Genomic DNA, 22309 nt, shown 5'->3' on the forward strand with positions numbered 1-22309 from the left:
CTGTAGAGAATACAAATATTCCAAAACATGCATAATTTTTGCAACAAGGCACTAAAGTAATACTGCAAAAAATGTGGCAAAGAAATTAACTTTTTGTTTTGACTAGAAAGTGTTATGTTTGGGGCTAATCCAATACAACACTGGGTATACTTGTAATCGTTAAGGACTGGGGAGTTTTTCAAGATAGAAAAAGAAACGGAATGGAGCTAAGCACAGGCAAAATCCTAGAGGAAACCTGGTTGTCTGCTTTCCACCAGACATTGAGATTAATTTACCTTTCAGCAGGACAATAACCTAAAACCCAAGGCCAAATCTACACTGGAGTTGCTTACCAAGACAGTGAATGTTCCTAAGTGGCCGAAGTAGTTTACTTAAATCTGCTTGAAAATGTATGGCAAGACCTGAAAATGGTTGCCTAGCAATGATCATCAACCAATTTGACAGAGCTCGAAGAATTTAGAAAATAAAATGGGCAAATGTTGGACAATCCAGGTGTGGAAAGATCTAGAGACCTCCCAGAAAGACTCAGCTGGAATCGCTGCCAAAGGTGATTCTAACATATCTAACCAAGAGAGTTTTTTTTTTTTTTTTTTTTGAACTGTTAGAATTTTTCTTCCACTTTGACAGAGTATTTTGTGTAGATTGTTGACGAAAAAATCTATTGTAATAACAAAATGTGGAAAAAGTAATGGGGTGTGAATACTTTCTGAAGGCACAAATTCTTTGAAACTGTATGACATTTCTTAGAAATAAAATGTATGACAAACCAAGAAACATGGTTTTTTCAATCTTATTTATTGGATGTTACCGAATAGAGATACAGTTTGTGTAAAAGCTGCATAACATTGTGCTCCAATTCTCATTCATGGTTACATTTCCAAGACGAAAGATACAAAGTAATCATAACAATACACAATCTAGTATTCCACAAAATACAAACAGGATTTTTAGCATACAATATATTGCAAGATTTTCAACATGTTCCAAAATATGCATGAGGGGACAACATTAATACTTTGGCCTCTTTGGCTTCTCCCTGAAATAAAAAGGAATAAAATGAATATAGAGCAGTGTGAATTTAACATACATTTACCATCATAATTGACAATCTGCCATTTATGTTTGAGAATATTTCAGGCAGCATCTTGCATGATGCAGTATTTCTGGAGTGGGGAGATGAGGCAGTTGTACTTGAGATGTTTTCCTCCTTTCTGAGTGTGAGCAGAATGTAGATCACCACTGTACAGCACAGTGAGCAGCTCTGACAGTCTGTCAGATACCACCGCCATCTTCCCATCATATCCTGTCTGCTCTCAGTCCTCTCCCACTACCATCTTTCTGTCTGTCTGCTCTCAGTCCTCTCCCACTACCATCTTTCTGTCTGTCTGCTCTCAGTCCTCTCCCACTACCATCTTTCTGTCTGTCTGCTCTCAGTCCTCTCCCACTACCATCTTTCTGTCTGTCTGCTCTCAGTCCTCTCCCACTACCATCTTTCTGTCTGTCTGCTCTCAGTCCTCTCCCACTACCATCTTTCTGTCTGTCTGCTCTCAGTCCTCTCCCACTACCATCTTTCTGTCTGTCTGTTCTCAGTCCTCTCCCACTACCATCTTACCGTCTCTGTCTGCTCTCATTTACATTTTTGTCGTTTAGCAGACGCTCTTATCCAAAGCGACTTACAGTTAGTGAGTGCATACATTTTTCATACTGGCCCCCCATGGGAATCGAACCCACAACCCTGGCGTTGCTAGCGCCATGCTCTACCAACTGAGCTACAGGAGGCTACATCTTACTGTCTGTCTGCTCTCAGTCCTCTCCCACTACCATCCTACTGTCTGTCTGCTCTCAGTCCTCTCCCACTACCATCCTACTGTCTGTCTGCTCTCAGTCCTCTCCCACTACCATCCTACTGTCTGTCTGCTCTCAGTCCTCTCCCACTACCATCCTACTGTCTGTCTGCTCTCAGTCCTCTCCCACTACCATCCTACTGTCTGTCTGCTCTCAGTCCTCTCCCACTACCATCCTACTGTCTGTCTGCTCTCAGTCCTCTCCCACTACCATCCTACTGTCTGTCTGCTCTCAGTCCTCTCCCACTACCATCCTACTGTCTGTCTGCTCTCAGTCCTCTCCCACTACCATCCTACTGTCTGTCTGCGCTCAGTCCTCTCCCACTACCATCCTACTGTCTGTCTGCTCTCAGTCCTCTCCCACTACCATCCTACTGTCTGTCTGCGCTCAGTCCTCTCCCACTACCATCCTACTGTCTGTCTGCTCTCAGTCCTCTCCCACTACCATCCTACTGTCTGTCTGCTCTCAGTCCTCTCCCACTACCATCCTACTGTCTGTCTGCTCTCAGTCCTCTCCCACTACCATCCTACTGTCTGTCTGCGCTCAGTCCTCTCCCACTACCATCCTACTGTCTGTCTGCTCTCAGTCCTCTCCCACTACCATCCTACTGTCTGTCTGCGCTCAGTCCTCTCCCACTACCATCCTACTGTCTGTCTGCTCTCAGTCCTCTCCCACTACCATCCTACTGTCTGTCTGCTCTCAGTCCTCTCCCACTACCATCCTACTGTCTGTCTGCTCTCAGTCCTCTCCCACTACCATCCTACTGTCTGTCTGCTCTCAGTCCTCTCCCACTACCATCCTACTGTCTGTCTGCTCTCAGTCCTCTCCCACTACCATCCTACTGTCTGTCTGCTCTCAGTCCTCTCCCACTACCATCCTACTGTCTGTCTGCGCTCAGTCATGTACACTAACTGTAGGATGTAAGATGAAAACCAGACTGAAGGAAATGTACTCACCCATCTGCCTCAGCCTTCTTCCTCTTCTCGATGATCTGTGAGGGAAAAAGCACATCATTAATAAGACAACCTTTCCTGGTTTATATCTCAGTACACTCTGATAACACGGTCATAACCCTGCTAACAGAGCCATTAAACCGCCCACTCACAACCCTGCTAACGGAGCCATTAAACCGCCCACTCACAACCCTGCTAACAGAGCCATTAAACCGCCCACTCACAACCCTGCTAACAGAGCCATTAAACCGCCCACTCACAACCCTGCTAACAGAGCCATTAAACCGCCCACTCACAACCCTGCTAACAGAGCCATTAAACCGCCCACTCACAACCCTGCTAACAGAGCCATTTAACTGCCCACTCACAACCCTGCTAACAGAGCCATTAAACCGCCCACTCACAACCCTGTTAAGGGAGCCATTAAACCGCCCACTTACAGCACTGATCTTCTTCCACTGCCTGTCCAGCTCTGCCTTCTCATTGGTCTCCTTGAAGCGGCGAGTCTTCCTCCCCTCAGACATCTTGATGCCATACTGGAAAGCAGCCCTGAGGGGACGAACACAGTTTGTCTGCAATGAATATTAAATGACTTGGCCTGATTAAAAACATTTCATAGAAATGGCAAGGAATCCAATGATGTTTCTATCACTGTGTGCTGTAATGAACGCATGAAACAAAGGATTCCAGGTTCATTGTTGAGACAAGCTTTAAGATGACATACTTTGGCAGAGCCTCCTTGTTGTTCATGTATTCACTGTATTCATCCTGAGTGTCAAAGTCCCAGCGACCCAGAGGACCCTTCTTGTTACCCTATAGTAGACAGACAGCCAAAACAGAGGTCAAAAGCATGTCAACCACACCGCAACATATCACACAACCCACTGTCACATGACTAGAAACACATGATGGCTGACAATGAACCCAAAGGTCTATCTAGGAGGGGACTACGGTTTCAAAGATGAAGCACCAACCTGGTCCATCTTGGTGTAGTCCACCTCTTCATCACTGTCCACAGCCAGGTCATCCATACTGAGAACAGAGAGAGAACACCCAAATCATACAGGTACACCCACTACATCAAATGACCTGGTATAAAGCCCAGTGTCCACCCTGCTTCAGTACAGTGATGTGACATGGATGAATCAGGGGACTCACGTGGCTGGGTAGCACTCAGCATAGCTGTTGGACATGCCAAAGAAGTCCCCGAGCTTCTCCTCTTTACGGCCACGCGACCCAGCAGTAGCTCGCAGTTAAGGAGACCAGCGGACCAACCAGGCCACAACACATCCACCACCAGCACACACAACTGGACTGGTGTTACCACAGACAGAAGGAGCCAGATGTCTCACAGGATGTATAATACATCTATCCCGTCTAAATACTGGGAATGAAGACATAGTTCCCCTCTATCCAGTCTAAATACTGGGAATGAAGACATAGTTCCCCTCTGTCCAGTCTAAATACTGGGAATGAAGACATAGTTCCCCTCTGTCCAGTCTAAATACTAGGAATGAAGACATTGTTGTCAAGTCCAGCCTTGTAAGCCAAGAGAATGTGGCTCTCTGGCCCAAACAGTGAAAAGGATATGTTTCTCCTGGCCACTGGGGAGTTGTTGATCCTGCAAACTTGTCATTGATCAGCTTGATCTGGTCCTTCACTGATCCTGGACCTGTACGGTCCGAAGAGGATAGACAGGCCAGAGGTCAGAATGTGTAATAGGGTTGAATGGGGATCAATAATACATTTTAAAAGAGCATGGTAATTGTATGCTATGGTTGATTAATTACCTGTCTCAATCTCCATGGTCTCATCGTCATCTGCTCTGGGCTTCTCAAAGTAGCTGTGGCGTGTCCTTTCTTCCTCCCTCTCTCTGTCCCGCTCCCTCTCTCTGTCCCGCTCCCTCTCTCTGTCCCGCTCCTTCTCCCGGTAGCGTTCCTTCTCCTTGTCCCGGATGGCCTTGGAGGTAGATGGGGCGTAGTCTCCGATGTCATCAAAGATACTGTTAGGATGGAGAAGGGAATGGTTTGAGTTCGATAGGAACAATGGGGCGGCGCACAATTGGCCCAGCGTCGTCCAGGGTAGGGGAGGGAATGGCCAGCAGGGATGTAGCTTAGTTGGTAGAGCATGGCGTTTGCAACGCCAGGGTTGTGGGTTCGATTCCCACGGGGGGCCAGTATGGAAGTAAAAATAAAAAAATAAAAAAATGTATGCACTAACTGTAAGTCGCTCTGGATAAGAGCGTCTGCTAAATGACTAAAATGTAAATGTAAAACAACAGATCTTCAAAAGAAACAGAAAATTATTAAATGAAAACAGCCTTTATGAGAGCCACCACACTGACCTTACGTCTGCCTCTGGTCCTGGAGCTTTCTTCTCATCTATTTTCACCCCTGTAAGAAGAAACCACGGGAAATAATTTCATTGTGAACTGTATATAAGCAACCAGATGTCATGAAAAAAGGTGCAGGCATCAGTATCCAGTGGTGAACCAATAAAAGTCATTAAGACCAACCTCCTTTTTCCTTCTTCTTCATCTTCTTGTTGCGGGTCCCTTGTCGCAGGTAGGACAGGATCTGGGTTAGCTTGCTGATGACGATGTCGTTGGTGGTGAGAGTTGTCTGAGCCTGAAAAGAGAGAAGTTACACATACCTCTACATAAACCATGGACTGTAATATATATTCTATGATACGGTCATAACAAAGGTCATAGTTCATGCTATTGTGGTCTGCAGTGCAGTCTGACCTCCATGGTGGGGCAGTCAGCCTTGCTGCGGATCAGTGTGGTGGGGATGTCGGTGTCTGCGTACTCATCCTCCAGGTCCACTACGTATGCCATACGGCCGGGCAGGAACAGCTCATTCCTCTCAAACTGACGGCCCTTAAACATGATCCGGTAGATGTTCCTTCCTGGGGGTGGAGCAGAGAGACTGTCAACACCACCAACCAGCTGGAGTGATTTACCTCTACATGGGCCCAAATTCTACTCACCTAGACGTGTCTTGAACTCTATTTTCTCCTCTGGTTCAATCTCTTTCCTGGAGGAAAGAATACAGGTTAATGTCTCTGGAATGAGGACACTGGCGAGCTCGTTCAGAAAAGGAATAAGTGTTTTATGCTAAAAGAAAAGAGGGGGAAGAAATACTGATATACATACTTGACTTCCTTTGTTACTTTTTCAATCATATCCTCCTCCTCCTTCTCCTTACTGGTGATCTCAGCACGCACCTGCAAGTAGACAAGCATGATATCCATGTTAACTATTTATTGTAGGTCGACACAATCCCTACTCTGCTGCAGTTGTTCCATTATATGGCACAGCAGAGGACGTTTTCTTCACCTCTGGGTGTGCACAGCAGGAGTGATAGAACAGGGTGACCTACTTGGTATTTTCACTCTTTCAGCGAGGGAGGAGGGAGCAATGACAGTGTGTCCCATTGGAACAGCCAAGAAATTAGCATCCCTTAGCTTCAGCATACGTCAAACCTGATGTCTTCTACAATATACAGTGAGGGAAAAAAGTATTTGATCCCCTGCTGATTTTGTACGTTTGCCCACTGACAAAGACATGATCAGTCTATAATTTTAATGGTAGGTTTATTTGAACAGTGAGAGAATAACAACAACAAAAAAACTATAGACTGATTATTTCTTTGTCAGTGGGCAAACATACAAAATCAGCAGGGGATCAAATAGTTTTTTCCCCTCACTGTAGATGGCATTCTATAGCTACTACATGGCTGTATTACTGATAGTCTGAGCTCAAGCATATTCTGATTCCTTAATTTCAGGTTCAAATGCTATTCTTTTTTTCTTCATTTTTTCTAAAACCTGACTCAAGTTTTATTGACAGATCCAGGTTAGACATGTAGATAGGAAGAGGGATAAAGCTCAGGAAGTGAGTGGCGGACGAGGGAATCAAACCACTGCCCTTACAGGCATATTGGTCCGGGGGCAGCAGAACTACCACTAGACCAGCCCCCGGAACTTGAAACGCTATTCTAATGGCAAAGACAAAGAATCTGGGCGGGCAGCTTCTGTATATTAATGAACTTAGCATCATGAAAAAGGACAGTAGACGGACCTTCTGCAACAGGGCAAAATCCAACCCTTTCACCAAGTGAGTGTGCTCCATGTCACCACCCAAGAACTTAGACTCTTGGATCATCTGCCGCCTCTTCTCAGCTGCCGAATTATCCCTGTCGACACAACAATACATCACCATGGACATCCATACAGAGCACGTCGATACACCACCACAAAGGGTAGGGAGTAGACAGTAGCATTATGGTCACATGGTGGTCTGACTGGGGAAACTCACGCCTCTGCTGTGGGCCCCACTGCTCTATAATTGGCTGTTGTGCTGATGAGCTCTGTCTCCTCGTAGTCCTTGTTGACGCCATCACGACGCTCCCGGGCACGGTCACGGTACTTCTCAGCTAGCTCCCGCTCCCTCTCCACTTCCTGCTGACGCAGCTTGGCGTAATAACTGATAGGGGTAGCAGAGGGCAAAGGTCAGTGGGTGACAGCTGAGAGACCTCAGGTAATATGACAACAAACATTCAGTTTAATCAAATTATAAGAGAAACAGTTATTCTAGACTGCCACCCTTAATGAAAGCACCACCTTTTCTTCTTCCGTCTACGGGCTGCAGGATCATCCTCTTCGCTGTAGTCCCGGGGCATCCTGTAAAAAAGCTCATTCAGTTCTGTATGTGTTGATTCAAGACTGTTTGTAATTGGATTTTTAACTATACCCAAATCATCTATTCATGATCCAATGGACTACTCTATGGCACTGTAAATCCATCACTCACTCATGATGTCTGGAGGATTTGGAGGATGGGGGAGCTGATGAGGGCGTGGCACGAGGGGTCATCAAAAGTTTACGGAAGTCCTCATTTGTCAGCTTGGACCTGAAGGGGAAAAAATGCAGAGGTTAAGCCACACAGTATGTGTAGTCTAAAGTAGTCTTGGAAGACTTTCAGACCATTCATACTCGTTCAAAATGTACGATGAAACAATCGAAACATATCTCAGACATATTCAATAGGTGTCATCACACTGGGTCCTCTGTTCTCATGATCCAAAAGCTGATGTGGTGAACAAATGTGTTGTTATGCAAATATTGTAAACGGCAACAAAAGCCTCACTTACTGAAGTGCTGACCGGTGGTCCTCCACCTCGTGGCCATCCGGAGCCAGAGGGTTGGAGAACGACTCGGCTGTAAAAGAAAGAAGGACGACGTTAACGTTACTACCTGTGGACGCCATCTTTCCGGTGAGAATTGGCAACTGTGTCAATTGGTGCGCGCTTCACTTCGACTGCATCGAATGACTAGTTAATATGACTTGCTACTAAATAATTAATACGTGGTTGACGCCACTGCAGTAAAACACCAATTAGCTAAGAGTTAATAAATGGCTACCGAAATAGATACATTGAGCAGATAGGAGGTAATTACTTTTTCTTTGCAAGATGGGCAAACAGTGGCTACTCAGACATTAGGCTATTTAACAGTAGCTAGCTACCTAGCATAGCTTGCTAGCTAACAAACACTCTATCTAGTTAGCTAGCTAAGGTTGTCTTTTGAGCCAGGAAATATTAATCCATATAGCTATATACAGTTAACATTGATAATGCAACGTCTAAACGTAATATTCAGTAACGTTAGCTGCACAGACAAATGGGGAAAGTTATCAGTAGTAGCTAGCTATCTTTGTTAGTTGACTAGCTAACTGGCTAACGTTAGCTAGTTGACGTTAGCACACACAATGCCAAATAAATTAAACTTACTCTCTCGTTCTCCTCGTTCTCGTTCCGGCATGTTGAAATAAGTTGGTCTCACTCTCAAGTAAAACAACGACTTTGTGATCAACTATTACTATATGTATAATCCTAGCTATGTTGTTTATGGTGATGTGTGCTGCTGTGAAAACGGAAATGACAGTCAACATTCGGTTGGTATGGTCTAGATTTTCGTCGCGGCGCAAACGTTACGTCAACCTTAAACGTGGAATGTAATTGGGTGAATTCTCGAATGTGATTTGTTGATATGGAGAGTGGGCGGGTTCAGGAACATTCATCTAACGCTGATGAACCACCATGGCCGCTGCTGTAGTAAGAGGTATTGGCTCAAACCTTGCTAAAAACCTTCGAGAGATTCGTCTACATTTGTGCCAGACATCGCCTGCGAGTCAAGGAGCAAGGTAATTTTTAAAATGTGACGTACGTCATATTTTCATGAAATCGAAATGTGCTAACCAATGCTAGCATTATCCTCATAGCTAGCAACTTCGTCTTCGCTAGCGTAGCGGTCACAAAGCTGTCCTCATAGCTAACACAATCTACTTCCAGACGCCTACTGGAAACACACTGCTCTCTCGCCAAGGCTGTCGGTTTTGACTAGCAGAAGTGACTTTTCGTAGCAGGTTAGGATAATTAAATAATGTTAGGAAAAGCGTTTTATTAGATAAAATGCTAAAGTTGGAAGTACAGTATCTAGTTACAACCAGTTTTGCCCTGAAAACAGTCTTTGTTTCCACTAATTCGATTCTGCCTGCCAGACAGGCTACATGTAAACAAACAGTAGTTAGCTAACAACCGCAATTTAAGATGGAATAAACAAAGCTGAAATAATTTGTAGATCACGCATAGTTATTTAACTACAGCTCTACAACATCGTTTCTATGATTTATCTTATTATTCAACATTTTACTAATAAGATAAATAGTAAACCCTTGTTTATTAGCTAGCTATTTCAGTGTTATGAAATAGTATAGTAAAATAGTAAAACATATTGTGAAAGTTATTTCACTTGATTCTTTATATGCCATGTTCTCCAGGGATTTTGTGGAACAGCACTATGTGGAACTGAAGAAGGCAAACCCCACATTCCCCATCCTCATCAGGGAGTGCTCAGGTGTTCAGCCTAAGCTTTGGGCAAGATCTGGTGAGAGCATTGTTTCAGTAGCTAGGTGACTCACACACTGTCACCGCTGTATGTCAAATGCAATGTTTATGGCCATGCATTCATTTGGTTCTTTCATGTACCTGTATTGCAGATTTTGGCAAGGAGAGCAGTGTGGCCCTTGACAACATGAATGCTGACCAAGTGGCTAAGGCGCTGGAGACAGTTGTGAAACCATAAGCATGACCAACTATGCTCCCCTGACGACACCTTTCCAACCGTGAGATGGAGTGTCGATTGTAAATGACATGTATCACATAAATCTCTATTGCTGTTCTAATAAATCTGAGTACTAAATTGTGACATGCTGCTGCATTGATGTGTTCGTAGTTTGTGTTCATATGAACTACTTTCCATTCATAGGCATGTGAAGCTCGTAGAAGTGCAGATATTGGTAAGTCAATTTTGTGAAGAAGAGAAAAAAAAAGGTCAAACTCACAGAAGGTTAGCACTGTTCAATGTACCCAATCATGGTCTGTCTGAGAGAATTGACCAGCCTATCAGCATTGGACTGAAAGGTTCATACACAAGTGGCTGACAACAATATCATTTTATATTTCATGCTATAGAAATTCACACTTTCATAATAAGCTTTTATGAATAAAGAAACCAGATTGAGATCATTTTTTATTTAACTATGAACAATCAGAAATGACAAACGGAAGAAAAGTTCACATTGTTTTCACAAGAATGTGACAGAAATACTGGTTTGTAAACATTGAATTCAGCAAATTCTCTAACCAGTCAGTCAGATCATCTATCCTCCTCCGGTCCCCCAGAACCTTCCTCTGCATAGGTGTATGGGTCTAAAATAAGTGCTAAAACACAAGGCTGTGGGCTCAGCAATAGGATTTGTGAGGTGCATAGTACAGTATTTGGAGTGACATTAGCTACAAGTGTTCCCCATATGAGTCCTAAGAATCCCTTACCTTCCACAGAAAATTATGTGGAAGTGTTCACAGCTTAAAGAACAGAAAATAAAACCCACAACATGCAAAGGTACTACACCCTACAACATTATCTAGACAGCCACGCTAGACCAAGCATATATTTATACCTAACGATAACGATTGTTTTATCATTAGCAAAGACTTGGCAAATACACAGAAGATGGGTTTACAAGCCATCAGGCTATGCAAATGTGTTACTGTGCCCTTACTGTACCCAGTTTATTCAACACTTCAAATAGGATGTTATGAGTATTTTGCCTTTTTCATGTCAATACATGCCTGGTTTAGCAAGCTTATAGAATATGGTTAAAAGGTAGATTTTGTTGTTAGTAACACAATACAGATGTTCCCTAAAATACATGTGTAGAACCTTAAGTACATGTACAGGCCAGAACTCCAGTTTCCCCTTCTTTTGGTTGAAACCTCAGGCACCAGTGTGATCGAAGTGGTCCTTTGATTCAGACGTCAGCAGCTCCACTCCATTCCCTGGATATGATGTCCACCATCTCCTGCAAAGAAACATATTAGCTTTGAGAAATGATTTATGTAACTCATTTTGGGCTTTGGGAAAATGACAATATATGATGTATATGTACCTGAAATTTCACCATTGGACTATTTATTTTTGGAGGACTTCTTTTTCTTAAAAAAAAAAAGAAATATCAGTGCTATTATAACTATCTTATGCATCCAAATAACACTATTTGCATAATTCATCATTTTCTATTGATATGCACCTATGCCCCAGATTGCAAGTATTTCTGTCCCATACCTTAGTCACTTCTGTGTTAGGCACAGGTCCTGTTGATGCTTTTACAGGTGTTTTCAATGCATTTGTAATTTTCTCCTTTTTCTCTGTCAGCTTGTTTTTCTCTGTAGAACCCAATCATAATGGAAACACACAAAAAATTAACTTAATACTTAGAGAAGCAACCTTGCTTATTTGTAACACAGTGCACTTACTCTTTCTGTTTTTTGTTGTCTCTGGTGTAAGGCTCGGTTCAGGAGTTGAGATTTCAGAGTCTTTCACAGTGTTTTCAGCTTTAGCAGCCTCCTTCTTCTTCTCCTTCTTCTTCTTCTTCTTCTTCTTCTTTTCAATGACTGGAGTTGTATTTTCCTTCACAGCACTCCCTTTCTCTGTGACTTTCTTTTTCTTATTTTTGGGAGTCTTTAACTCTTCCGGCTCAGGGGTAGGGGGAAGAGGCCTCTTAGCAGCTGTGGTCTTTGGAGTTTCCTTAGCCTGGCTGTTAGCTGCTGGTGTCAGGGTGGCTGCTGTATTTTTCATGCTCTTTTTTGGCATTTTGTTTTTGGGGGGGGCGTCGGTCTCTTCTTCCGGTGACTCCCTCATGACCTTCGTCCCCCTTTTCTTCGCCCTCTTTCTTTTCTTTTTCTTGAGGGACTTTGCTGACAGAACAAGAGTGGTGGAGCCAGACTCTGTAGCCGGGTTGGCGTCCACCTTGGAATCATCTGTAAAATGGAGATAATCAATGTAACAGAAATGTTGACTATAGATGAGGGTTACAGGAGTAATGACGGTTACATTCCGTTATTTAGCAGGTAATAAAAGGCAACCCCTAGTCCTACCCTTTGCCTAGCAGTGGCTAAGGGATGTTTCTGGTCCAGGTCTAAGGATCATTAGCTTTCTCGTGTGCCTCTCTTTCTCTCAGGGCTCTCCAACCCTGTTCCTGGAGATCTACCCTCCTGTAGGTTTTTGCTCCAACCCCATTTGTAACTAACCTGATTCAGCTTATCAACCAGCTAATTATTAGAATCAGATGTGCTACATTAGGGTTATAGTTAAAACCTACAGTACAGTAGCTCTCCAGGAACAGGGTTGGAGTTAAAACCTACAGGAGGGTAGCTCTCCAGGAACAGGGTTGGAGTTAAAACCTACAGGAGGGTAGCTCTCCAGGAACAGGGTTGGAGTTAAAACCTACAGGACGGTAGCTCTCCAGGAACAGGTTGGAGTTAAAACCTACAGGAGGGTAGCTCTTCAGGAACAAGGTTTGAGAGCTCTGGATAGTGTACCTGATGGAGTCAGCTCCAACCACTTGGTGTCTAGACTGGACTCGTCACCATCCTCCTTTACTGCAGGTTGCCCATTCTCCTCAACCTCTCCTTTCTTCTTCTTCTTCTTCTTCTTGGGAGTTGTGTCGGTTGTCTCTTTACTCCTCTTCCTCTTTGATCCAGGTGTTGGGGTATCATTGGTTGGCTCCTCTGTGGGTGGTTCCTCTGTCTCTGTGGGGGTCGTCTCAACAACTGGCTCAATGGTCACTTTTTCAGGCTACATGGTGATGAAAATAGAGCAGCAACAACAATAGAATATTGTTTAGATCAAAAACAAAACCTTCAATCAAAGCATTTTGTTCACTTTAATTTATCATTTCATATCAGCGGTGCACAGGGTGTCTCACAGACAGACACACACTGTTACATCCTTTATACCTTTACTTACCTCCAAGTCTTCAGATGCTGAATTGGGGATAATTGTGTCAACACACTCCTTTGATTCCTCTTCTACAGCAGTTCCGATCTCGGCAGCTAAAGATACATGTCATAAGACTGGTAATTGACTTGTTGTTCTCCCTCTTCCAGTTATGGTAAGTAATATCTATATTTTCTATCCCAAACTTTCTGAACTGTGTTTCTACTGTCCTCTCTCTCTCTGCGAACACTCATTTTTACTTAGCTTATGTTCCTGTCATTTGTTAAGCTAGATACTGTATTATGATGTGTGGTCTGTACCTTTTCTAGCTATAAACTGATCCAGGTTGTCAGTGGAGTCCACGTATGGTTCTTCTAGACCAGGTGGGGAGGAATGGCTGGTCTTACCAGTAGCAGGGGCTTCTGACGGGAGTTCAGGGGTGTCACTCTTGTCCTCTGATGTTGTAGAGGTCACTATCTGATCCTCTGTCTTGGGCTTCTCTGAAGCAGTGTCTGTCTTTAGGGTCTTCTGGGGACTCTCTGGGGCCTCCTCCTCCTTTGCACTCTCTGGCCCCGAGGCAGGGGGTGTGTCCACCTCAGGGACTGTAATGGAAAGGATGTGGTCATAGATAGCCACAGACACAGAACTAACCAAATGCAACTACACCAAGCAAAACGGACAACACCAGAAAACAGCACACGTCAGAGTGAGGTCTGGGCTGGTGTACCTTCAGGAGGAGATCCTTCAATATCGGTTGGATCCTCAGCTGCTGCTTCAGTTGTAGGTATGACTGGAACGGTTTCAACTTTCTGTGAAGGCATGAAGTGCAAATATTAATAGGGAACCCATATGGTGTTGGTGGAAAAATTAACAATTAGCAGTCCAAAAAGAATGTCCATGACATCCCTACATCACCCGTACCGTACGTACCCCTGCTGGACTGTGTTCCATGACATCCCTACATCACCCGTACCGTACGTACCTCTGCTGGACTGTGTTCCATGACATCCCTACATCACCCGTACTGTACGTACCCCTGCTGGACTGTGTTCCATGACATCCCTACATCACCCGTACCGTACGTACCCCTGCTGGACTGTGTTCCATGACATCCCTACATCACCCGTACCGTACGTACCTCTGCTGGACTGTGTTCCATGACATCCCTACATCACCCGTACCGTACGTACCTCTGCTGGACTGTGTTCCATGACATCCCTACATCACCCGTACCGTATGTACCCCTGCTGGACTGTGTTCCATGACATCACCCGTACCGTACGTACCCCTGCTGGACTGTGTTCCATGACATCCCTACATCACCCATACCGTACGTACCTCTGCTGGACTGTGTTCCATGACATCCCTACATCACCCGTACCGTACGTACCCCTGCTGGACTGTGTTCCATGACATCCCTACATCACCCGTACCGTACGTACCCCTGCTGGACTGTGTTCCATGACATCACCCGTACCGTACGTACCCCTGCTGGACTGTGTTCCATGACATCCCTACATCACCCGTACCGTACGTACCCCTGCTGGACTGTGTTCCATGACATCCCTACATCACCCGTACCGTACGTACCTCTGCTGGACTGTGTTCCATGACATCCCTACATCACCCGTACCGTACGTACCTCTGCTGGACTGTGTTCCATGACATCACCCGTACCGTACGTACCCCTGCTGGACTGTGTTCCATGACATCCCTACATCACCCGTACCGTATGTACCCCTGCTGGACTGTGTTCCATGACATCCCTACATCACCCGTACCGTACGTACCCCTGCTGGACTGTGTTCCATGACATCTCTACATCACCCGTACCGTACGTACCTCTGCTGGACTGTGTTCCATGACATCCCTACATCACCCGTACCGTATGTACCCCTGCTGGACTGTGTTCCATGACATCCCTACATCACCCGTACCGTATGTACCCCTGCTGGACTGTGTTCCATGACATCACCCGTACCGTATGTACCCCTGCTGGACTGTGTTCCATGACATCACCCATACCGTATGTACCTCTGCTGGACTGTGTTCCTCTGCACCTTCCTCCTTGCCAGCAGGAGGCGTGGCCTGGGTTTGAGTGACAGCTGTCTCTTCTGATGTAGGAGCCGCGGTGTCATCTTTCTCAGATGGTGTGGATTCCAGTTTCTGGTCACATACGTCAGATTCATAAGCACAGATAAACTACAAAGGTCAATATAATCTATGCAAGTTGACGTTTATATGCTAATAAATGCCATTGCCAAACATTTTCACTTTGATATGCACTGTAATTATCAGTTTAATTTGATGGGCTATGAGACTGACCGATGGTTTTTCTTCATCCTCACTGTCTGAGGAATCCTCCTGTACTGGAGTTGAAACTTGGGCTATGGAGGCAGCAATTACTTTCTGTAGAAACAAAAAACAAACAAACAGAATGTAGGTAAAACCACAGACACCAAAACATCACCAGATTTACAACAGATTAATAACATGTGACTTACTTGAGCTGGCTTGCCCTCATCAGTGTCAGACGTGTCACTGTCCGAGCTGTCGCACTTCTTAGCTGCAGCAGGGGCCTTGGGTGTGGTTTTAGCCGGGCTGGGAGTGGGCTTGGCAGGGGCGTGCATGGCTGGAGCCTCTTCCTCACTGTCTGAGCTGTCACTCTCCATCTTAGCAGCTGCTGCTGGGGCCTTAGGAGTGGCTTTGGCCTTGCTTGGGGTTGAGGTTGGGGTGGTTTTCTGCTTGGTAGTAGATTCAGGTTTAAGAAAGTTCTAGGATTATACACCAATTTATTATTCATCAGTATTATCACAGGATTAACACATGGATATATCAAATCATATTTTTCTGGCATAAGATACAGACCTTTATAGGAGCCTCCTCCTCACTGTCTGAGTCGGAGCTGTCGCTGTCAGAGCTCTGTGCTTTCTTTCCTGCAGCAGGAGTCTTGGGAGCAGCTTTAGCCTGACTGGGGGTGACTACACTGGGCTTCACTGGGGCTGCTGGGCTCGGCTTGGCTGGTTTCACAGGAGCAGCTTTGGGTGTCAGTGCAGGTTTCTGAAACAAATAATTATATCAAGGTATTATATCAGGAATAAAACCAACTCAATATTAGTTTTTCTTAGTGACAAGGAGAAGTGGTTTAATGACTACTTCTCATGTGTGACATACCTTGACAGTAACCTCCTCTTCAGTGTCTGAGTCGTCACTGTCTGAACTCTCTGCTGTAGGGGTGGCTGGAATCTTACTGGGAGCTGCCTTTATGACTTTAGCAGGAGTCTGAAACACAAATCCACACAGACCAGTGTCAATAAACAACATTAAAGTTGTACATTTTCGAGACATGATTCCACTGAAAAATGCTGTTTGCACATTCTAAATAGTGCAAGAGTATTCTTTAACCTGTGTGAGATGAATGTCATCCTCACTGCTGTCACTGTCTGAGCTCTCTGCTGGTTTTGAGGGAGTGATAGCTGGTTTGCTGGACTTCACTGGTTCTGGTGTTTTCACTGCTACAGCCTTAAGTGGAGCAGCTGCCCCCGGCTTGGTCTTAGGTGTCACTTTCTGAGGGGAGAGAGCAAATGCAGCGCTGGAGACTATCACAGCAGTAATGACTTCTGGTGTCTATGGTCTACTGCAGTTCCTATGTCATCATTGAGCTACAGTAGATAATGTTGTGCGTTGTACAGTAAATGGGACGGGTTGCAATCTATATAGTAGGATTATTTTACTAACCTTAGGAGCCTCCTCTTCACTGTCTGAGTCGGAGCTGTCGCTGTCAGAGCTCTGTGCTTTCTTTCCTGCAGCAGGAGTCTTGGGAGCAGCTTTAGCCTGACTGGGGGTGACTACACTGGGCTTCACTGGGGCTGCTGGGCTCGGCTTGGCTGGTTTCACAGGAGCAGCTTTCGGTGTCTGTGCTGATTTCTGAAACAAATAATTATATAAAGGCATTTTTATTAGTGACAAGGAGAAATGGTTTAATTACTATACTGAACAGAAATATGAACGCAACATGCAACAATTTCAAAGATTTTACTGACTTACACTTCATAGAAAGACATCCATCAATTAAAATAAATTAGGCCCTAATCTATGGATTTCACATGACTGGGCAGGGGCGCAGCCATGGGTGGGTCTTGGAGGGCATAGGCCCACCCACTTGGCAGCCAGGCCCAACCACTGGGGAGCCAGGTCCAGCCAATCAAAATGAGTTTTTCCCCACAAAAGGGCTTTATTACAGACAGAAATACTCCTCAGCACCGGATGTGGAGGTCCTGGGCTGGCGTGGTTACAAGTGTTCTGCGGTTTGTCAGTCCGGATGGACGTACAGCCAAATTCTCTAAAATGACGTTGGAGGCAGCTTATGGTAGAGAAATGAACATTAAATTATCTGGCAACAGCTCTGGTGGACATTCCTGCAGTCAGCATGCCAATTGCACGCTCCCTCAAAACTTGAGACATCTGTGGCATTGTGTTGTGTGACAAAACTGCACATTTTAAAGTGGCCTTTTATTGTCCCCAGCACAAGTTGCACCTGTGTAATGAGCATGCTGTTTAATCAGCTTCTTGATATGCCACACCTGTCAGGTGGATGGATTATCTTGACAAAGGAGAAATGCTCACTATCATATATAAACAAATTTGTGAACAAAATTTGAGAGAAATAAGCTTTTTGTGCGTATGGAACATTTAGAGGAATTATTTTTCAGCTCATGAAACATGGGACCAACACTTTACATGTTGCGTTTATATTTTTGTTCAGTGTATTTCTCAGGTTTGACTTACCTTTACAGTTAACTCATCGTCACTGTCTGAGTCGGAGCTGTCGCTGTCAGAGCTCTGTGCTTTCTTCCCTACAGCAGGAGTCTTGGGAGCAGCTTTAGCCTGACTGGGGGTGACTACACTGGGCTTCACTGGGGCTGCTGGGCTCGGCTTGGCTGGTTTCACAGGAGCAGCTTTGGGTGTCAGTGCAGGTTTCTGAAACAAATAATTATATCAAGGTTGATATCAGGAATAAAACCAACTCAATATTATTTTTTCTTAGTGACAAGGAGAAGTGGTTTAATGACTACTTCTCATGTGTGACATACCTTGACAGTAACCTCCTCTTCAGTGTCTGAGTCGTCACTATCTGAACTCTCTGCTGTACTGGGAGCTGTAGGGGTGGCTGGAGTCTTACTGGGAGCTGAGGCCTTACTGGGAGCTGTAGGGGTGGCTGGAGTCTTACTGGGAGCTGCCTTTATGACTTTGGCTGGAGTCTGAAACACAAATCCACACAGACCAGTGTCAATAAACAACATTAAAGTTGTACATTTTCGAGACATGATTCCACTGAAAAATGCTGTTTGCACATTCTAATAGTGCAAAAGTATTCTTTAACCTGTGTGAGATGAATGTCATCCTCACTGCTGTCACTGTCTGAGCTCTCTGCTGGTTTTGAGGGAGTGATAGCTGGTTTGCTGGACTTCACTGGTTCTGGTGTTTTCACTGCTACAGCCTTAAGTGGAGCAGCTGCCCCCGGCTTGGTTTTAGGTGTCACTTTCTGAGGGGAGAGAGCAAATGCAGCACTGGAGACTATCACAGCAGTAATTACTTCTGGTGTCTATGGTCTACTGCAGTTCCTATGTCATCATTGAGCTACAGTAGATAATGTTGTGCGTTGTACAGTAAATGGGACGGGTTGCAATCTATATAGTAGGATTATTTTACAAACCTTAGGAGCCTCCTCCTCACTGTCTGAGTCGGAGCTGTCGCTGTCAGAGCTCTGTGCTTTCTTCCCTGCAGCAGGAGTCTTGGGAGCAGCTTTAGCCTGACTGGGGGTGACTACACTGGGCTTCACTGGGGCTGCTGGGCTCGGCTTGGCTGGTTTCACAGGAGCAGCTTTGGGTGTCTGTGCTGATTTCTGAAACAAATAATGATATCAAGCTCTTCAAGCAAAATAACTTGCTATAGGACAGGGTAGCATGATATTAGTCAGTTGTGACCTACCTTTACAGGAACCTCCTCCTCAGTGTCATCACTGTCACTTTCTGAGCTGTCTGTTGGTTTTTTAACAGGGGTGCATTTCACTGCGTCTGCCTTGACCAGAGTTGCAGCCACGGGCTTGGCTTTTTTGGGTGTTGCCACAGGGTTCTGGAACAGAGACAAATGAAGCATGGCATGAGAACCATGTTTCCTGGACGGTGTCACAGACAATCACTCGGAGCTGAGCGCCACTGTAGAGCTCGTCAGGCTAGAGCCAAGGGGATTGACCCTGTCCAAACAGAGTTACAGGACCATGGATCACTGCTTCAGCACAAAGACAGAGGAGCAGTACAGCCCTGACAAAAAAAATAACTGTCCACAGGGGAGTTAGCTGTGGATTTAGAGGACTATAATAATATATATGCCAATGTCTACACACATCATTACAGTGACTGGACGACAGATATGTTTGTCATCTGTCGGTGTATCTCTACTGTTTAAGTTGATTCATAAAAAATACAGTACAATGGGTCAAAGGAAGTTCAGGAAGTCACCGATCATTGTGGTCCGAGGTTTTTAAATTATATGATCGACCAGCTTGTATGTGATTGAATATATTTCAGACACAAGCTTACATTTGTGTGAGAGCATACTGTAGCCAGGTATCATTAGGATTCACCTTTTTAGTAGGCTCCTCCTCACTGTCTGATTCGGAGCTGTCGCTGTCAGAGCTCTGTGCTTTCTTCCCTACAGCAGGAGTCTTGGGAGAAGCTTTAGATGTTAGTTTCTAAAAACACAGAGCAGAGAAGATGGAAAGACAAATGCATGGCAGTCAGGCGTTGTTGAATAACCATGGTATTACCTAAGAGTAAACATTACCAGTCCAATAATTTAGCTGAAATTAATTTCATTTCTACCGATTCAGGTGTGACATACCTTGACAGTGACCTCCTCTTCACTGTCTGAGTCGTCACTGTCTGAACTCTCTGCTTTACTGGGAGCTGTGGGGGTGGCTGGAGTCTTACTGGGAGCTGTGGGGGTGGCTGGAGTCTTACTGGGAGCTGTAGGGGTGGCTGGAGTCTTACTGGGAGCTGCGGCCTTACTGGGAGTGACAACAGTCTGAAACACACACAAACACTTTAAAAAATCTGAATTTCACTGATTGTAGTTATAACACAATTGTCGTAAGACCCCTCACCTGTGATGGAGGAATCTCATTCTCACTGTCTGATTGGCTGTCACCGTCTGCAGGTTTTGAGGGCGTGGTGGTAGGGACAGCTGAAGAGGCCTTTGGGGTGACAGTAGCTCCCTGGAAGAGAGGTAAGCATTCAGACACATGGGATACACCGTCAATTTCATATACTGTATATACCTCACTTATCAAGAAAGTCTTTGTCCTCCAAATGGAACAGCATGTTTCACCTGTGTGAAGGGAATCTCCTCTTCGCTCTCAGAGTCACTGTCTGAGCTCTCTGCTGGTTTTAAAGGGGTGACCGCTGGGACAGGCGCTGATGTTTCCACTGTCCAATTACTGACTGGAGTAGATGACAACTTCTATAATGGAATCGGAATGTCAGTAGTCAGCAACTATATCAAATGGAGCTAAATCATGATAAATACTGTATAATATCTGTGTTATGATTGTATTAACTGTCCTGGAAAAATGTAACAATGTTCAATTTGCTAATCCAAACCAATTCAAGTTCCCAAAAGGATGTATTGTCTTGACATAAATCTCTACACCACATATATATATATATATATATATAGCGCTGGTGCCAAGGCCCGACCCAAACCACAGCTCCTCCTCTATCTACCCACCTCATCCTGTGGGACCAGCTCCTCATTCTCTGGGGTTGCAGCCTGGGGTGTGTGAGGAGCAGGAGGTAGAGGATCTGAAAAACAGCAGAGTCATGAAGAAAGCTGATTTTACATGGTTGATCATGTGCAGCTATGAATTCCAGGTGGGGCGGTAGGTAGCCCAGCAGCTAAGGAGTTGGACCTGTAGCCGAAGGGTGGCCGGTTCGATTCCTGGGTCAGGGTGCTGGATAAAGGGGGGAATTTATCTGTCAACTGAAGGGCTGCTGGGTTCACATCCTAAAGACATTCCCCTACCGTTGGGCAGCTTGGCCCCTGTAGTTTGACCCTGTGCTTGTCTCAACTATGTGTGCCCTCTGAGAGGGGGGGGGGGGGTTGAGAACAGAGCAGAAGACACATTTTCATTGTTCGCCGTAACATGGACAATAAAGTTTTATTGTATCAAGTCTATGTTCTCTGTGGAACAGTTGAATGTTGTTTTTTGGTTGATTAAGGGTTTGTGAATTTGATACACTGTGAAAATTTAATTTCATGTAGGGCAGGAGGTTTGGTAGCCTACCAATTGGTTTTGAGTCCACATCTTCTTTGGTAGATGGATCGGCCTTAATCTTCTTCAGGGTGGTGGAATCCACTTCAGGCTCTTGTTTCGGATTTTGTCCGATTTCTGAGACCCTGAAAATGTGTTATAGCAGCATTACATAACAAATGATTTACCTTAAGATGCCATAACATGTTTACATTTAAGTCATTTAGCAGACGCTCTTATCCAGAGCAACTTACACGAGCAATTAGGGTTAAGTGCCTTGCTCAAGGGCACATCGGCATATTTTCTCTCTGTCGGCTCGGGGATTCAAACCAGCGACCTTTCGGTTACTGGCCCAACGCTCTTAACCACTAAACTACCTGCCCTCAGGCACATAGTACACTACTATGTTTTATATGCACTGCATAATGACAATATATGCCTGAGGCAAACTATACTAATATGACATATTATACTATACTTACTTGGTCCAACTTGTGTAGATGGCATGTAAAGAGGTGATCTCTTCTGGTGTTTCTATCTGTGGGTCACCAAAAGCATAAATGCATAGGGCAGAATGATGTAGAGTATTTTATATTAAATAAGTCTCTATACATTCTTCAAAAAGTATTAAAAACAACTGAATACATATACAATCGCTTTAAATAAATTTATTCATTTGAAAAACAAATAGACGAAGACCATTTCGCAACAACGACGAGGGTGCGCATTTCACAAAATGTACAGTGCCACCATTCATGGCCCCAACGTGTGTTCAACTGTTACATAATGTTCTCCATCAATTATGGATGACTAAATCCAAGGTAGCGATTCAGAAAGACGCACCTTTCAAAGGGAA

At 44.7% G+C, this 22309-nt stretch overlaps 3 protein-coding genes across 3 annotated transcripts; 1 reads left to right on the plus strand and 2 right to left on the minus strand.

Moving 5' to 3' along the window:
• Positions 1–774: 774 nt before the first annotated feature.
• ik (IK cytokine) lies at positions 775–8770 on the minus strand. Its single transcript, XM_084140748.1, has 19 exons — positions 8594–8770; positions 7955–8021; positions 7615–7713; positions 7425–7484; positions 7120–7287; positions 6883–6997; positions 5956–6026; positions 5790–5836; positions 5545–5708; positions 5314–5425; positions 5143–5191; positions 4589–4800; positions 4389–4470; positions 3957–4040; positions 3773–3830; positions 3523–3611; positions 3239–3347; positions 2802–2836; positions 775–1036 (listed from the first exon to the last, which is right to left on the minus strand). The coding sequence occupies exons 1-19, from the start codon at positions 8622–8624 to the stop codon at positions 1009–1011; spliced, it is 1680 nt and encodes a 559-aa protein (XP_083996874.1). The 5' UTR covers positions 8625–8770; the 3' UTR covers positions 775–1008.
• A 103-nt stretch (positions 8771–8873) lies between these two features.
• Positions 8874–10070, plus strand: ndufa2 (NADH:ubiquinone oxidoreductase subunit A2). Its single transcript, XM_084140749.1, has 3 exons — positions 8874–9006; positions 9643–9749; positions 9862–10070. Exons 1-3 carry the CDS (start codon positions 8903–8905, stop codon positions 9945–9947), a joined length of 297 nt encoding a protein of 98 aa, XP_083996875.1. The 5' UTR covers positions 8874–8902; the 3' UTR covers positions 9948–10070.
• Positions 10071–10376: 306 nt separating this feature from the next.
• LOC311099869 (uncharacterized protein) lies at positions 10377–21846 on the minus strand (the record flags this gene model as incomplete). Its single annotated transcript, XM_084140594.1, has 25 exons — positions 10377–11226; positions 11314–11359; positions 11490–11590; positions 11681–12184; positions 12746–13001; positions 13173–13258; positions 13550–13744; positions 13870–13951; positions 15177–15308; positions 15468–15551; positions 15647–15883; positions 16011–16202; positions 16317–16424; positions 16548–16709; positions 16881–17069; positions 17931–18122; positions 18236–18403; positions 18526–18687; positions 18859–19047; positions 19134–19277; positions 19789–19896; positions 20046–20228; positions 20308–20418; positions 20931–21004; positions 21831–21846. 24 exons carry the CDS (start codon positions 21844–21846, stop codon positions 11333–11335), a joined length of 3702 nt encoding a protein of 1233 aa, XP_083996720.1. The 3' UTR covers positions 10377–11226; positions 11314–11332.
• Positions 21847–22309: the final 463 nt, after the last annotated feature.

The sequence above is a fragment of the Coregonus lavaretus genome (genome assembly GCF_964263955.1).
Source record: "Coregonus lavaretus genome assembly, chromosome: 24".
Classification (NCBI taxonomy): domain Eukaryota; kingdom Metazoa; phylum Chordata; class Actinopteri; order Salmoniformes; family Salmonidae; genus Coregonus; species Coregonus lavaretus.

Bases quoted from the DNA above. Each gene is read 5' to 3' on its own strand.
- ndufa2 (XM_084140749.1), top strand. From the start codon at position 8,903: ATGGCCGCTGCTGTAGTAAGAGGTATTGGCTCAAACCTTGCTAAAAAC. The intron at 9,007-9,642 runs GTAATTTTTAAA...CATGTTCTCCAG, and splicing joins CCTGCGAGTCAAGGAGCAAG to GGATTTTGTGGAACAGCACT. The intron at 9,750-9,861 runs GTGAGAGCATTG...CCTGTATTGCAG, and splicing joins TAAGCTTTGGGCAAGATCTG to ATTTTGGCAAGGAGAGCAGT.
- ik (XM_084140748.1), bottom strand. From the start codon at position 8,624: ATGCCGGAACGAGAACGAGGAGAACGAGAGA. The intron at 6,998-7,119 runs GTGAGTTTCCCC...TTGTGTCGACAG, and splicing joins GTGGGGCCCACAGCAGAGGC to GGATAATTCGGCAGCTGAGA. The intron at 1,037-2,801 runs GTGAGTACATTT...TTTTTATTTCAG, and splicing joins AAGAAGGCTGAGGCAGATGG to GGAGAAGCCAAAGAGGCCAA.